The following is a 16,091-nucleotide window of genomic DNA, read 5'->3' on the forward strand; positions in this document are numbered from 1 at the left end:
TTTCAAACTTATGTCACAAATGACAGTCTGGTGGTCTAAACTGGTTAGAACCGGACTGGACCAGTCATAAAAGGTCAAAACATTTCTTGAAAGCTAATCCCAAACTTTTACTGACGTCTTGCCAGCATCACCAGGAGTATACTACTTGCATCTGGTTTGAACGTCTTTCACTTATGCTAAACCTGGTTACACTTTACATTGCTGTGGAATACTATTACTTTTGCAGTGCAGATGTCTGGGAGAGGGTGGGATGGGGTGAGGTGTCTCACTGAGGCAATATCACAGACATGTGCAATTATGCTTCCACACTCTTATGTATTTACAACCAATTTATAAATATGACATGTCTGCATAGCAATACTAAATTCCCATAAATGTGAGTGAAAAGTCTCTGTACATACCCCGACTATTTCACTCAAATATGGCAGCTACTGTCCTTTGTCACGTAATCCTGTGTCCAACTTATTTGACAAATTTCTGTACACTGTGATTTACACAGTAAATAAATACACTGATGAGGTTTTGTAGATTAAACTGGATAGAACTAGTTCAAACCAGTCAAAACTGGTGTATACACTAATAGTGACTTTAAGTATACTGGTCATAGTTTGAATCTCTAGACTGGATGGAACTAGTATAAACAAGCCATCAAAAATCACTTTTCCTGGTCTAAACTTGCTGGAACCAGTTAAAACCAGTAAAATATGGAACCAGTTGAAACCATTTAAATAATTATGTAATTAGCCATTTTATATATGAATTGCCTTTAGTGTTCTATCGATGACATTTGATGGGCTTAAGTGTGCTGAACCTGTATGAACCAGTTTGAACTGGTTAGAAGTACAGAGTAATGGAAACACAAACTTCTTGCATCTGGACTGAACTTGTTTCAACTGGATAAAACTGGTTTTCACAACTACATTGTACTTTGAGTTAGTCAACACACTTTCCACTTCTATAACAGTAAACAATCCTTACAATGCATGGACGATATTAAAGTTACGGATAATTTTACGATATGATATCAAACAACTTTGCACAGTTGTTATTTGAAAACTTTCAAAACAACAAGGTGTCATGCTCTGATGGTAAAAAATTCAATTTTCTCCTTTTTTTTGAATACCTAATTACAGATTTCATAAATACAATTCTATATATTATTCACTAGAAACTTTTCCAATATTTACAAATCAAAGAGTTTATTGTGATTTGAAATTAAAATTTCAACAACTGTTTGTTGGAATTTCATTTTACCCAGACTTTCAAGAGATTCGGCCTCTGGTGATCGTAGTAGCGTAGGTCCAAACACAACACCAAGATTTTCAGCACCCATCAAATTCTTTGTTTGACACTCTGTTACTCTGAAAGATCAAAATAATTTTAGTCAAGTCTCATTCTTCCTATCAACAGTGCCTGCTTCCGGTATATGGAACAACAATTTGTTACAATTTTAAAATAGATAGCGCCCTCTGGTGACAGCTTTGTCATTATTTCAATCTACCAATTTTCACTATCTTTATCATTTTACTTTTTGGCTTCAACTTTGGCTAAAGCAGACAGTGTAAACAATGTACACAGTTTACAATGTGATGGCACGAGCGAGGGATGTGATATTTTGGTGTTCACAACAGACCTATGGTGAATGCAATAATATGTTCTGAAACTCATCTTATCTGAAGATTTTTCTGCACTATGTTTTGTACACGTTCTGCATGCTGAGACATATTTAGTTATTGCTAGTAAACAGCACATCTGTAGCATTGTTTTAAGCAAAATATATGAGTAATTCAAGGGTATAACTTCCCGTGCATTTGTCATCATTTCAGGATTGTACACTTCTTGTACAAAAGCTGCACACACATAAACATATCATAACACACATGTATGGACTATATTTATTCACAAGTAAATTATCATGAGTAATTCTTCATTTGAAACAAAAAATTACACAGAAAAAGTTCAGGCTTGGACTGGACAATGTACCTTTAATATGCAAGAAATAGTGTTTCACTAAGAATCAGACAAAAACAGATTAAGTACCTACCTATGAAGATGACTAATCATAAATTTGAGTGTTTGATAATGAGCTGGTTTCAATTCTTGAAGTTTGCATATTGCTTTATGCATTAATTCTATCCTCACATCTTTTTTGTCCATCTCTGCAAGCCAAAAAAACAAGTCAAATATACATATATATGGTGATTGTATGCTAATTAGTTCATTATTATGCATTAATTCTATCCTGATATCAGATTTGTCCATCTCTGCAAAACTAAGCAAGTCAAATGTACATGTGTATGGTAATGATATGCTAATTAGTTCATTATCATGCAAGTCATGCAAACGTGATATCATATTTGTCCATCTCTGCAAGCCAACAAAACAAGTCAAATGTACATGTATATGGTAATGATATGCTAATTAGTTCACTACTATGCAAGTCATGGTAATATATCTTTCACTAATAACATAATGAGATTACAAGTTCAACAAAAATTAGTTACATTTTTCAGCAAATTAAAATGAAATTGAAGCAATAAACAGTTTATATTGACTCACCTGCAGCAGTTAGGAAATCATAGAATACTTCATACGAAATAACTGGTATTGGCAGTTGTCTGAAATACAACTTTAAAGCTCCTGTTATTGTGTTAATGTCTTCATATTCAGACTGGCCTATCTTAGCATTTTCACCATCTGAAAGAGTTTAAAAAGAACTAACTACATTGATTTGGAAAAAAATAAAAAGTTACCAGATTTGATATGAATGCAGTACATAGTAAGGTACGTATATGTACCATTGTAAAACCAGATATATCAACTTAGGTAGTCTGCCTTGTGATGCTATTGTAGGATTTTTTCTTCGAATATATAATTATACGTGTGTGTGTGTGTGTGTGTGTGTGTGTGTGTGTGTGTGTGTGTGTGTGTGTGTGTGTGTGCGTGTGTGCATGTGTGTGTGTGTGTGTGCGTGTGTTTATGTTTATTGTATTTCTAGGCTACCGGCCCACGTACAAAACATTACAAACTGTGAAAACTACATTTTTCTGTCACACAGACATGCATATCCCAATGCATGCTTACATTATTTTTTTTTAGAAAATGTGGAAAATAATGACAATTTTGAGCATTTTCACTCATACTTTGGGCTTCACAAAACCAAAGGTAAATGATATAACAAAAAATAAATAAATAAAATAAAATGAAATAAAATGAAATAAAATGTACCAGTTTTGGTTAAAGACGGTTGTTGACCAAGAAGACAAAATATAGCGGTATTAATACAAAAATTGGTTCAGCCAGCCGACATTTTGTTTCAAGTTTTGTGATTGTTATTGTAATTCAAAGGTGCATCCAGTAATTCATATCTAGCCATACGTACCACTTTACCAGAATGACATGCCCAATTCAAGTGACTATGTAGGTCAAGTTCAAATTCTCACCTTTATCAAATGACTGCCTGACCATCTCAATGTCGTCATTAAACCCAGACACTCTGTATAAACCTTCAGACTCTAGACCTGCAGACATGAACCAAGTGTAGTCTTGTTAGATGGCTTGCCTAGTCTTTGAACTTTGTTCACTCCATATATTGTGCAATTTCATTAAAAGAGGTCATGCCATACTGAAAAGGTCTATTGACCTGCCTTTACTCATGTACACCATTTCTTTACTTCAACAATAGAGGGCATGATATAATGAAAAGGTCTATTGATCTGCCTTTACTCATGTACACCATTTCTTTACTTCAAAAGTAGAGGGCATGATTTATTGAAAAGGTCTACTGACCTGCTTTGCACTCATTTGTTTCACTTCCCTACTTCATTAATTAGATGACATGATTTATGAAATCTATCTCTGCTTTAGTCGATCACTAGAGGGCAGTATTCACTTCAAAGGCCTAAAGATCGCCACAGCAGTAACATCATTATCATTATATAAATCACACAATATTACATGGATTCATCTAAGGGTGATGAATATTTTAGTTACACTGATAATAAATTTGCATAAATCAGCATATTAATTGATAAATCAATTTACATGACTATACCTAACATTCCTGATCTAAATGCTTTATGAACAAGGATAGAGTTTTCTGACAACATTTGCTTGCGACTAATTTTGTATTTTACACTTAACACACTATTCTTAGCCTTCAGATTGTACACTAGATGGCATAAATGTGTCCTCTGTTTTTGACTTACCTCTAGCTTCGATCTCTTTGACACATTTATCAACCACTATAGGTCTGGTGGTGTTATGTGCTTTGACTAGGGTGGTCAAATCAATACTATACACCCTTTTGATTAGCCTCTTGTCTGGCTGACAGTCATTGGGCACTAACTTGGAACACTGTTTATGTGTGCTCAGACCACAATCTATATACATAAATGGGAAAATGTTAGAAGTTACTTTTTACATATTTATTTGAGTCTATCCTTAAACCCCAATGTTTGAATCCCATGGCCTTAGATTACTACTACATTATCAAATATATATCAAAGGATCAAGTTACGTAGGATTATTCTGATGTTCTGGACTAACTTTTTTGGTACCTCTTCCAGACTACTGTTTCTCACATATTTTGAGGTGGAGGAAACAATTAACTTGCTTTTAACATTTTTATTTCAAATACATCATAATATAGTTTGTCTATGTCACTGGTCTGTGTCTACGATAGATCTCACCTACACTCAGCTTGTCTATGTCATTGATCTGTGTCTACGATAGATCTCGCCTACATTCAGCTTGTCTATGTCACTGATCTGTGTCTACGATAGCTCTCGCCTACACTCATGTCTACAACACTGATCTGTGTCTACGATAGCTCTCGCCTACATTCAGCTTGTCTACATCACTGATCTGTGTCTACGATAACTCTGGCCTACACTCATGTCTACAACACTGATCTGTGTCCACGATAGCTCTCACCTACACTCATGTCTACAGCACTGATCTGTCTACGATAGCTCTCACCTACACTCATGTCAACAACACTGATCTGTGTTTACGATAGCTCTTGTCTACACTCAGCTTGTCATAATAGCCATTCAAACTGACTCAGTTAGCCACACCCCTAAAAGTCATTATGAGAATGTATGTTTAGATTTACATAATATTTGCATTCACATCCATTACATGTAAATTATAACACTTTACGCATTGGGTACTTGTAAAGTCGTAGGGGTTAGCAGTTACATATGCATATTTACATAGAAAATGACTAATTTAAATAATCAAACAGTTTGATATAGGTAATCACTCTCCACTGTGACCAATTAGCTTGGAATATTTTCAAATTACATTACCCAGGTGATATAGGATCACGTCATAATATAAAAAAATTTCAGATACACTGTGGTTAAACTGCATAGATAATAACAAACTTTTGCACTGATTCATAATAATAATAATAATAATAATAATAATAATAATGATTGGCTTATGGATCAAAGGTCAAAGGTCATTGAAGGTGATTCTCATGAATATTCTTACCTGTGCATTTCACCCCTTGTGCTATGAGTCCCCACATAAAATTTCCACAATATTCACACCAATTTGGACCAACAAAATTATGAATCTGTAAAATTTAACAAGACAGAAAATTGCAAGCCAAAATTACAATATTTTATGTAACTAAACCATATTCTATAAAAAGTCACTGTATTTTGGTCAAAATCAAGAGTCCATTCTTGTCATGGTGGGGTTGAGGTGAAAAGAACCAAATGCTGGTGTCATTGTGTGTGTGTGTGTGTGTGTGTGTGTGTGTGTGTGTGTGTGTGTGTGTGTGTGTGTGTGTGTGTGTGTGTGTGTAATGATATTGCTATTTGTGTGAGCTCTTTAAACTTTCTGATTTTCACAGTTTCATAATATATTCAAGCTATATCAAATATTTTCATATAGGAGGGAAAAACTAAGAAGGAACAAGTAATCATGGAACCATACCCTATTTCTTTTAAATTTGATGAATTTGCCAACTGACCTTAAATTTGTGAGGTTTTTCATACGATGCTGCTGAAATGTCGACATCTTCAATTTTCTTTGGTGAGGATGGTCCATCCGTCTGTAAGTACATAGTAAAAACTGTCAGCTGTACCGTTCACATCGGTTTAAGAGCATTGGGTGATATACGGTGTCACACAATTTTAAACAAAACCCTGATATCACAAGTATGTTCTGACTGAAGGAAAACAAGTATTGCGGAAATCATATAATTGTAACTTTACAAGCAGCATTAATAAATTTTTTTGACTATTTCAGATTTTTAAAATGTTTTTGTACCTTTGGGTTGATCAGGCAAAAAATGGGTGTAAACAAATTTTCATTCTGTAAAACTGAAACATTTGAAACTAGAAGAAACAGAACTACTTGAATTAACCAAGGATGTTACCAAAACTTGCCATGAAAGATTGTAAAATTGTGATTTCAAAGTTTTACAGTATTGCACAGATCTGGCCCACACTGTCAAATAAAATCTACTGCTATATAGCACCCCTAGTGGCCAAAATAGTTGATCTTTTGTTTTTCTGATAACAAGCCTATGGCGATTTGCCCACATACCATAGTTTTGTTTGCCTTATTCAAATCATCGTGTATCTTGACTTCTTTCTTCTCTGGTTTCTTTGTCCTACCATCTAACGTTGTGAATTTAGAATGGTGTTCATAAATTGGTTCTGCCATCATGACTGCAATGTAGTCTGCAGCTTTGTTTTCCATAAACATAGTGATTAACCCGTCTGCCACTAATTCATGTATGGTGTCAAATCTTTTATCTCCTACATAGTGAAAGCCATCATTGAAAAGTCGGAAGTTCTTGGTGACTCCTCCAAATCTGGGCAAAATAAACAGGAAAAACATACATGTAGGTCAAAGTGAAACTCTACAGAACTCTGCTTTTGTAGTAAAACCCCTGATGATGATGACAAGATGTTGGAGAAAATTTGGGATATGCTTCCAAATAATTTTTTGACTCAGTAAATTTTCATTAGTAATGCGTTCATCATTATTGACATGCAATTACACATTCTTGTGACAAGACATACATTGCAACAAAAAATAAAACAAATTTGGGGTCAACGTACAAATTCTTGAAATAGAGGTTAAAATATCCAAATTTAGTCATTTTAGAATCCAATATGGCCACCGAATACTGTGTTAACTCTATTGAAAATAAACGATCATTGATAACTTCTTTGAAAATGATGAACTACATTTTGTACCAATTTTCTTTCATTATTTCGAAAGGACCGGGAACAAACTGTCGTATGGCAAAGATTGGAGAGATTTCTCAATACCTGCAGTAGTATTTCACCTCGTGCTAGAGGATCAAAATATAACAAGAAGGTCGACATATTCTCACGGCATTCTCGCAAACCAGAGTTATTATTTCTTCCACTACACCTCAAAATATGTAGGGACCGGCTCGATAAGAACGGTACCGTAAAACGGTCATGGTTTGCGATGATGTCTCACAGGAACCTATAGTACTACATGTGTAATGTGTGGAGCGGCAGTCTATGTATTGACCAAGAAATTGAATGTTCCTTATTTTCACAATGGCATTATGCTCCTACATGTAAGTGATACAATTCTATTTTTTGTACCAAGAATTGAAGAACTTTTATTGTCAGGTGAAATTTGTCCCCAAGGTGTATTCTACTTTACTACACAAACAACACAAAACCTATTCAATACTGGAAAAACCAAATATGGTATTCTATGACACGCTTCACAAACAATCACACCCAATAAACATGTGATGTCATCCACATATGTCATCCACATATAGCATCATTTAAGGACGTTTTCCTGCTGGGTATCTAAGTAAACATGAAGCAATCTGATGAAAATATCAGAGATAATTAACCAGCAGATTTTCCTTTACATTTCTAATTCCACTATTTTTACATTTGTGTATTCCATGACATTATTTAGGTTTTTACCACTTCCCCAATCTGATTAAACTGACAATGAGATCATAGACTATCTCCAACCTCTATGATGCAAGTAACCATTGGCAACCCTTGAAAGAGGAACATCATGCACTCCAGGAAATAAACATATTTTCATACATTTTGGGTTTTGAAGAGTCATTTCATGATTTCACATCACATAAATCTCACTCACACATTTTCACGTCACATAATTTTGAAACTCTTGTTAACCTCTATTGTTCTTTCACTGGTACACCAGTGCATCATGGGTCTTAGCAAACATGAATATTTATTAGATGGACAATGCATATTCATGACTATTTATCTGAAGAAAATATATTATTTGTATTTCACAGATCTGAGTTCTACCAATAGCAAATGATGGTTTAGTATACTTCAATTGAATGTGTAGAATACATATGTTTTAGTATACACATGTATAGCAACAACTATGCCCCAAAAAACACACAACCTCAGTCCCTTCAACGAACGTCACCCTACTGTGGAGGAATACCATCATATTCTATACCATGGTAGGCTTTGAAATGTCCAAGCTACATGTAGCTGAAGCTTGCCTAACCCTAAATTGATTTTTTTAGAGGAAAATTTGTGTCTGCTATCAAAGACCAAGTCTGAACTGTAAATTTTACACAAATTCTGTGAGTATTTGAGATGATTCGTTACTAAAATAGTCAGCAACATAGCTGTACTTTCATAAAATTCAGCAAATCAAAATCAAAACTAAAATTCAGAAACAAAGATTTGAACTCACCAAAATCCAATTGTCAGAGTCAAGATGTACAGTAAATTTAAAATGAAAATGAAATAAATCCAGAAATGAATTGATATTTGAAACCACTGATCACTCTGTTACTATAAATAACACAGAATAGGGATCTACCTCTGGAAATTTGATGACGTCTCAATGACATCACAAAACCTGATCATACACATGTACACAACTAAAATTAACAATCGAACAAATTCCATTCCATTGATGAAATCAGAAACCTAGCCCAGAAGTTCACATTTTTGACAATGACCAGTTGACAAACTTTGATTTCCACAGAATGGCGAAGTCATTGATGCATAGAATACAGGAGAGTGTCCTGTGGTTTGTTTACACTGTATGAGGGGATAGTCTATCAAATATGAATTCCTAGTATTTCTTCACAAATTTTATACATATATACAACTTGTGAGTAAAGCCAATGCAATTGTTTGTTCATGGTAAGCAGGAATACGACAAGGTTCAGGCAAGCACGTGCAATGAAATTAGTGTTGGTAACTTGTCACAGCATAAACCCGGGGGGGGGGGGGGGGGGGGGGGGGGGGGGGGCTTACTCCCCCTTATTTGAGTATACATATAAGTGCTGCCCTTTGGGGTGCGTTTTCTAGCCCTTTGGTCTAAAATGGGGTCTGTTTTTTTTCTAGCTGAAGAGTCTAAAATGGGGTCCACTTTGCATTATTTTCATTTTTGCTTGGTCTAAAATGTGGTCCATTGTCCTTTACCAAATCATTAACTGCCATTAATTGCCCCAAAAAGTTGCCTCATAAAGAAAATGCATTTTGGTATAAACTTTCATCTTTTAAAAACCTGTAATCGCCTAAAATGCGGTATTGGTTCTTGGTCAAAGTGGGTCTAAAATGGGGCCTGGGGTTTTCAGCACTGACCACACACCCCTACCAGAGCTGACCAAAGGTACTGCCCCCGGGGCTTAAACCCCACTTGAACCCGGATCCAATATAGCAAAGAATATAAGCTGTACAGGAACAAATGTCATAATGGATACAATTGTATCTTGTGTCTGTCTTTTACAAAGAGTGATTCATATACATTGTATTACAATTCCTGTATTTGTCTATCTCTTGCACAGGGTGATTTAATTAACATAACAGGGACTACAGGAAAGAAACCACATCTTTGTAATAATTTTAACAGACAAAAAAAAAACATTCATCACATCAAACTGATCAAAACGTCATGTCAACCTCCATCAGAGGTACTACCCCACTGTTGTCTTTGTATCAGTTATATGTCTGTCTTTGTAACGCTAATTTATCTAATCTAAAAATATGAATTCTTGTAATGTATTCCTTTCTGATGTATAAATATTTGTACCGGTACATTAAATACTTAGAGATTTTAAGCTGGATATTAGTGACAGAATTATAATATTATTGATTACTTTTGATACAAACTTCACGACATTTTCAATGTCACATGCCCAAAATTTGTCTTTCTACTGTAACACACAGAGACCCATCAAAGTGTCTACCACCATATTATCAAAGGTAAGCTTTCTTTCTATACCTTAACCTTTGGCCTTGACCTCAATATTCAAGGTCAAATAGCAAATAGCTCTGTAATTTACAAAGATTTGTTTCTAAATTCTAGTGACATCATTCATGTGTCTGTACCTATGTTTATCAAGGTAAGTTTCCAAGTGTGATACTAAGCTTTGACCTTGACCTCCATCTTCTAGGTCAAATAGCAAATTGTTCAGTAACTTTGGAAGTTTTACATACAGAGACATCATTCAAAATGTGTACCACAAATTGTTCTAGGTACGCTTACTATCTTGACAGACTTCTGACCTGATCATCTTCTTCAAGGTCAAATTTAAATTTGCTCAATAACTTTAAAAGTATTGATAAGCACATTCCCATTCAAATTGTCAACACTTATATTTTAGGGGCAATTTTTCTGATAAGATTGTATGGCCATATTTCAGACACCAATTTACAGCATCTTGTGTCGGGGGCTATGTCTTCAAATGGTGAAGACTTGTTTTACCTGCTTAGAATCCAATGGTTAGAAACCTATAGTTACACAATTTCATGGAAGGAAACCGTCATGAATTATGTAATGAAAATCAGAAATATTCATACATGTAAAGATAACTGGACAAATGATGAAATTAGATTTATCCATTTATGTTTTTTAAATATATTTTTGACAATGTAGGACACATAGTCTACAACATACACTTTGTTAGAGGGTAATATCGTAATTTAAGAGCCTGATAAGGCTTAGCTGATTAATAACACCACATATCTCACTGTCTATAAGTAGGTCAAATCTATGTACTGGGTTCCCCAGTCTCGATACTGGGGTTTTCCTAAACAAAACTGAGGTACATGAAGATACATGTAGTACAATGCGTGGGCAACTTTTACCTGATTTCCACATTTGTTACCAGGGTTACCAAACTTTAGCGAACACACCCCAGCTATATCCAATACTGTGTTACCAATTGCAAGGTTCCCAAACTTTAGAAAACACACCAGTTATACCTCAGTCCAATATTGGATTTGATTCAATCAATACACAGCAAGTGACAGTGTCCAAATGGGGAATGAAAACTAGCACATGTTCTGCCGTGGTCATACTGTATATTATTTTCCAGTCAAAATAATTCTACAAATATCTTAAGTTTATATTAAAAATAAGGTTTTTTGTTATTCTTTTTAGTGTGAACTCTAGATGCTATTGACAACATTAGTATATGTATGTTTGATAACCAATCATTGACTAGAATTGAATAGATGCAAAATAATCAATTCATTACAGTTGATACATTTTGGAAATAAACAAGATATCCCCTTCCTGCCCTTTGACTTTTCCATTGTACATCAGTGCACTGGGTTAACACTGTAAGTGTAACATCACAGGGGAAATAGACAGTTCACCAAAATATAGTATGTACACATGTGTGTATGTGTGCCTCTGTTTGTGTGAGGTGAAGGGGAGAGAGAGAGAGAGAGAGAGAGAGAGAGAGAGAGAGAGAGAGAGAGAGAGAGAGAGAGAGAGAGAGAGAGAGAGAGAGAGAGAGAGAGAGAGAGAGAGAGAGAGAGAGAGAGAGAGAGAGAGAGAGAGAGAGAGAGAGAGAGAGAGAGAGAGAGAGAGAGAGAGAGAGAGAGAGAGAGAGAGAGAGAGAGAGAGAGAGAGAGAGAGAGAGAGAGAGAGAGAAGGGGGTGGGAGGTAGAGGTAAGAAGTATGTAAAGTAATAGATATACATACATGCATGCATACATGTATTAGTAACATGCAATTACAATACAGACAATTTAGAAAATTATATTCCAAGTTGTGGCAGTACATACAGATTACTTTATATGTAACACATGTACATGCATTTTCAGTTATTAGCTAAAACATGTAAACTTTCCATAATCACAATGACTTCCTCATAACCTCAGGACACTTTTAGTAAATTACTTTGGCATGTCACTTTCTTTGCATGTCTGGGTTGCCAAGACTACAGTATTAAATCAGCCCTGTCAGCCACGTACATTTCAATCTGATGCCTTGTCAGTATAAAAAAATCTGACATGTCTTTTGTGAGTGCGTACTTTGCGATTCTATTCAGTAATGTAATCGCTGTAAATTTAATTTCATATAGCATCACTTGTATGTCGATAGGTCTACAACATTTCCTAATTTCAATCAAATGATTGACTATATGAAAATTTCACAATGACTTTATTTTACCAGGTTAAATTACAAGATTTGGCTCTGAGGCAAACTGAAATAACTTACAGTGAACTGTATGTGATGAAAGGAAAGCAGATGATACATGTACAAAACGGGTCATTGCTAGGGAGTCTAATCATATCCCTATATCCATATAATATACATTGTAACACTGATTTTAACTCCCTAGCTTGAATATAAATAATGAATTTATTGTACAAATAGTCAACTATTCTTTCTTTATTCTTGGTGAAGTACTTTTATGTAATTGTAAGTTATTGATTAACAACCACCCCCTCTCCCCCCCCCCCACACACACGCACATAATTTTTTATTCTGTGTGACAAATGGATGAAATGAAATGTTATAAAACAAAGTGAACTGCATACATATAGTATGTCCTATACAGTATATCACCTTTGTGCAAGGTTTGAAAGAAATCAGCCATTGAATGTAGGAGATATGGACACATGGATAGATGCACGAAGCCCATTATAATAATAGCCACCACTCCACCCTCTGTATGGCCCAAGGGGGATTAACAGTGTACATGTGTATGTACAAATGTATATACATGTATCTTACCTTAGACTAAGAGTGTATGTTCCAGGTTGGCGTTGACTTTCTCTCACTAAATAACTACCTTCACCAGCCCTGGCTAGTTGTCTGTCTGCATCCTCTCTAGATATGGCACCATGGCATCTATGAAAATAAAACAGAAATTTGCTTAAACTTCTAACAAATGTATTAGTGGAGTAGCAAATGAGGTGTACAAATTCTCTATATATCTAAACAGCTTCTGTTTAACTGGTGAATCCAACATTTTTAGCACCAGTGTTAATCAATTTGTTTGCTTTCGTTCTTTTGAAGTAGCAAATAAATGAATATTCTGCATCTGAAAAATATAATTTATACATTAAATCTGTAATGCTCAGGAACAGTCGTCAATTTTTCAGCATTTTTATAAAATTGTTACAGAGTTTTTGCTAAGGATGGTAAGTAGGTATAAAATCTACCGGGGGTTCCCATGTCATTTTACCTGGGTTTCTCAAACAAAATTACCATAGACTCTATGGGGAAACACTGCCATGCTTTACCCCTTTCTCCCTTTCTGTTGCAAGGGTTCCCCAACCTTACTAAAAACACTGTGTTACCTTCAAGAGAACTTTACAAGTTATATAACAGTTGACAACATACGTACATCAATCTTTGCAGAAATCAATAAGACAACGTACTTACATCAGTCTTTGCAGAAATGAATAAGAAGTATTTGGAATGCTTAGGAGCCTTTATATTTAATAGAAAGCAGAAGTTAAAAATACAGACACCAACCACTTTTTATCAACACCTTTTTATTCTAGTCTGTACAAATACTTCTCACTTCAATTGTTTCACCTTTCAAGACAAAAGTGACACCTCTTGGAGCCATATGCACAAGTACTTGTTTTTAAGACTCCTAATCCTGTTTTATTAGTCTGTATGGAGCTTATTTCAAAGGATCTTCCTCTTTTTTTTGTTCCATGTTGACATACTTTTCACTATGCAAGTAGTTCAGTCTGAGGTAAGGAAGTCAGATTTTGTCACATAGTCTGAGTAGTTCAATCTGAGGTAGAAAGTGACGACAGAAAGTTGGGAATCCATAATGGGGAAAACCTAAATCTGAACGTTTTTTCTCTGTGTTGGTGTTTGGGCGATGGTGAAGGGGTTGTTTGTTTAATGTCAGGAATTACATCTTGTGTTATTCTACTTCCTGAAACATATCTCATCATTATCACTGGAGCTGTGAGATTCATAGTGCCACATTTTAAAGCTGTAAGTACAAGTAGTTGCAACTGGAGCATTTTTTCAAAAACTGTTATAATGACTTCCTTGTAACAGTGTATACCCTTTCAGGACTCCAAATCAACTTTTGTCTTTGGTAGTCCTACTAGTGGGCTACATATACCAATTTCAGAAATTGGTAACCCAAGGATTGTGACCTGTAGTCCCATTTTCCTGAACTGAAAACAGATTTCCTCTATTGGAAATATGTGTGTTATTAAAATACTTTCAAGTCCATAAATCTTACATCTTCATCACATAATCAGTGGTAGCCTGAGTGAGCTACCAGCTGCAAATTATGGTAGCCCCATGACAAGAATTGATAGTCTGTGGGCATGGGACTACTGTTAATTTCGAACCCTGCCTTTTACTGAAGTTCACAAACGTTTGTGAAAACACCGACATTTAAGACTTTCGGCTTTCACTTGTTAATAAACGTGCAGGCCTTGCTAAGTAACTTCTGTTAAACAATTACAATACCAATAGTAACAGTTATAATAATTATAGTTGCCTGGTAAAGTAAGTTTCTCATGCCATTGCAATTGATTTTGAACATCGCCCTCTACAGGTCAAATAGGACCAGTTCTTGTAACCATGGAGTCACTGCCCTTTAATAATATGACTCATCCACCTTGGAAGGCCAAGGATAATTTGTCAATATTTACTTTGACCATTCGGCTGTAACATCTAAGAGATAGCAAATACACATAATCCATGAAACACGTGCTGATATTATTGATCAGGTTCTCTCAATTAAACTCAGAAATCACATGTAGCAATCAAAAACATCCCAAGTTTAAAGTAACTACTAATAATCAACCATATGGCAGGAATGTTTTCAAATCCCACACATCTGTGACTGATGCCTAGTTTCTGAGGTGTAACATTAAAGAACAGAACATACAATTTGCACGATGGTACAGTAGGTAAGATCTACCTGAGTTTCTCAGGTGGGGATTTGCCAGTAAATTATGGTACGCATATTTTATTTCATTCCTTCCACTCCCCATATGGATTCAAAAACCTTAAAATTCAAGAATAAATATAATTATTTCCAAAGTCAAATTTGACATTAATATACAAAGTTTTCAGACATGTATGATATCAATCCAAAATAACATGTACTTTTTAAAAAAAAGTTAAAGACAATCAATTTTTTTCAAACTCTAAAATATTTCTTGAACTATGAAAATAAAATAAACATGATCATTTTCAAACTCGATTTTGGAAAAGATTCATACATTAAGACTAAATCTATAATTTCAGTCCAAAATGAAGTTGAAGATTTTCAAAAAGTTTCAGATATCTCAATATTTTAATTATTTTGGCAAGCTAAGACATAGACTCTCTCACAGTACTCGAAGCTTCGCATAAATAGCTACAACTTGAGTTGTTTTGTATGTATCTACTGCATAATTGTACTTGCATGTATACTAGTATCCCAGTATCCCTAGTCCTGTACTGTGCGCCCTCATCAATCACATAGGGCTAACATTTTGTTGATGTGCCTCGGAGCTGCGCCTAACACATCAACAAAATGTTAGCCCTATGTGATTGATGAGGGCGCACAGTACTGGGATACTAGTATACATGCAAGTACAATTATGCAGTAGATACATACAAAACAACCCAAGTTGTAGCTATTTATGCAAAGCTTCGAGGACTATGAGAGAGTCTAGCTAAGACATTGCTTTGTGCTGACAAAGTTTGAACTATTCTAATTTGTATGTACGACCATACAAATGTTTGATTCAGAGGACGATTTGTAACTCAATGTCAAGTTGATCATCACCTGCATGCTCTACATTTTAATATGATGACTGGGTTTGTTTCTTAAAGTGGCCATATGGATGAAG

General features: G+C 35.1%; 1 protein-coding gene across 1 annotated transcript in view; it reads right to left on the reverse strand.

The window, feature by feature from the left end:
- Positions 1-1,166: 1,166 nt before the first annotated feature.
- Positions 1,167-16,091, reverse strand: part of LOC144447285 (N-chimaerin-like) — a 36,472-nt gene continuing 21,547 nt past the window's right edge. The window contains exons 4-12 of the mRNA XM_078137208.1: positions 13,000-13,116; positions 6,565-6,835; positions 5,987-6,067; positions 5,500-5,584; positions 4,209-4,382; positions 3,444-3,521; positions 2,560-2,697; positions 2,045-2,159; positions 1,167-1,361 (exon numbers count right to left, since the gene is read on the reverse strand). Of these exons, the coding sequence (XP_077993334.1) occupies positions 1,184-1,361; positions 2,045-2,159; positions 2,560-2,697; positions 3,444-3,521; positions 4,209-4,382; positions 5,500-5,584; positions 5,987-6,067; positions 6,565-6,835; positions 13,000-13,116 (1,237 nt within the window). The 3' untranslated portion in view covers positions 1,167-1,183. The remainder of the gene's footprint in view (positions 1,362-2,044; positions 2,160-2,559; positions 2,698-3,443; positions 3,522-4,208; positions 4,383-5,499; positions 5,585-5,986; positions 6,068-6,564; positions 6,836-12,999; positions 13,117-16,091) is intronic.

Source organism: Glandiceps talaboti, chromosome 16 (assembly GCF_964340395.1).
Source record: "Glandiceps talaboti chromosome 16, keGlaTala1.1, whole genome shotgun sequence".
Taxonomy (NCBI): domain Eukaryota; kingdom Metazoa; phylum Hemichordata; class Enteropneusta; family Spengelidae; genus Glandiceps; species Glandiceps talaboti.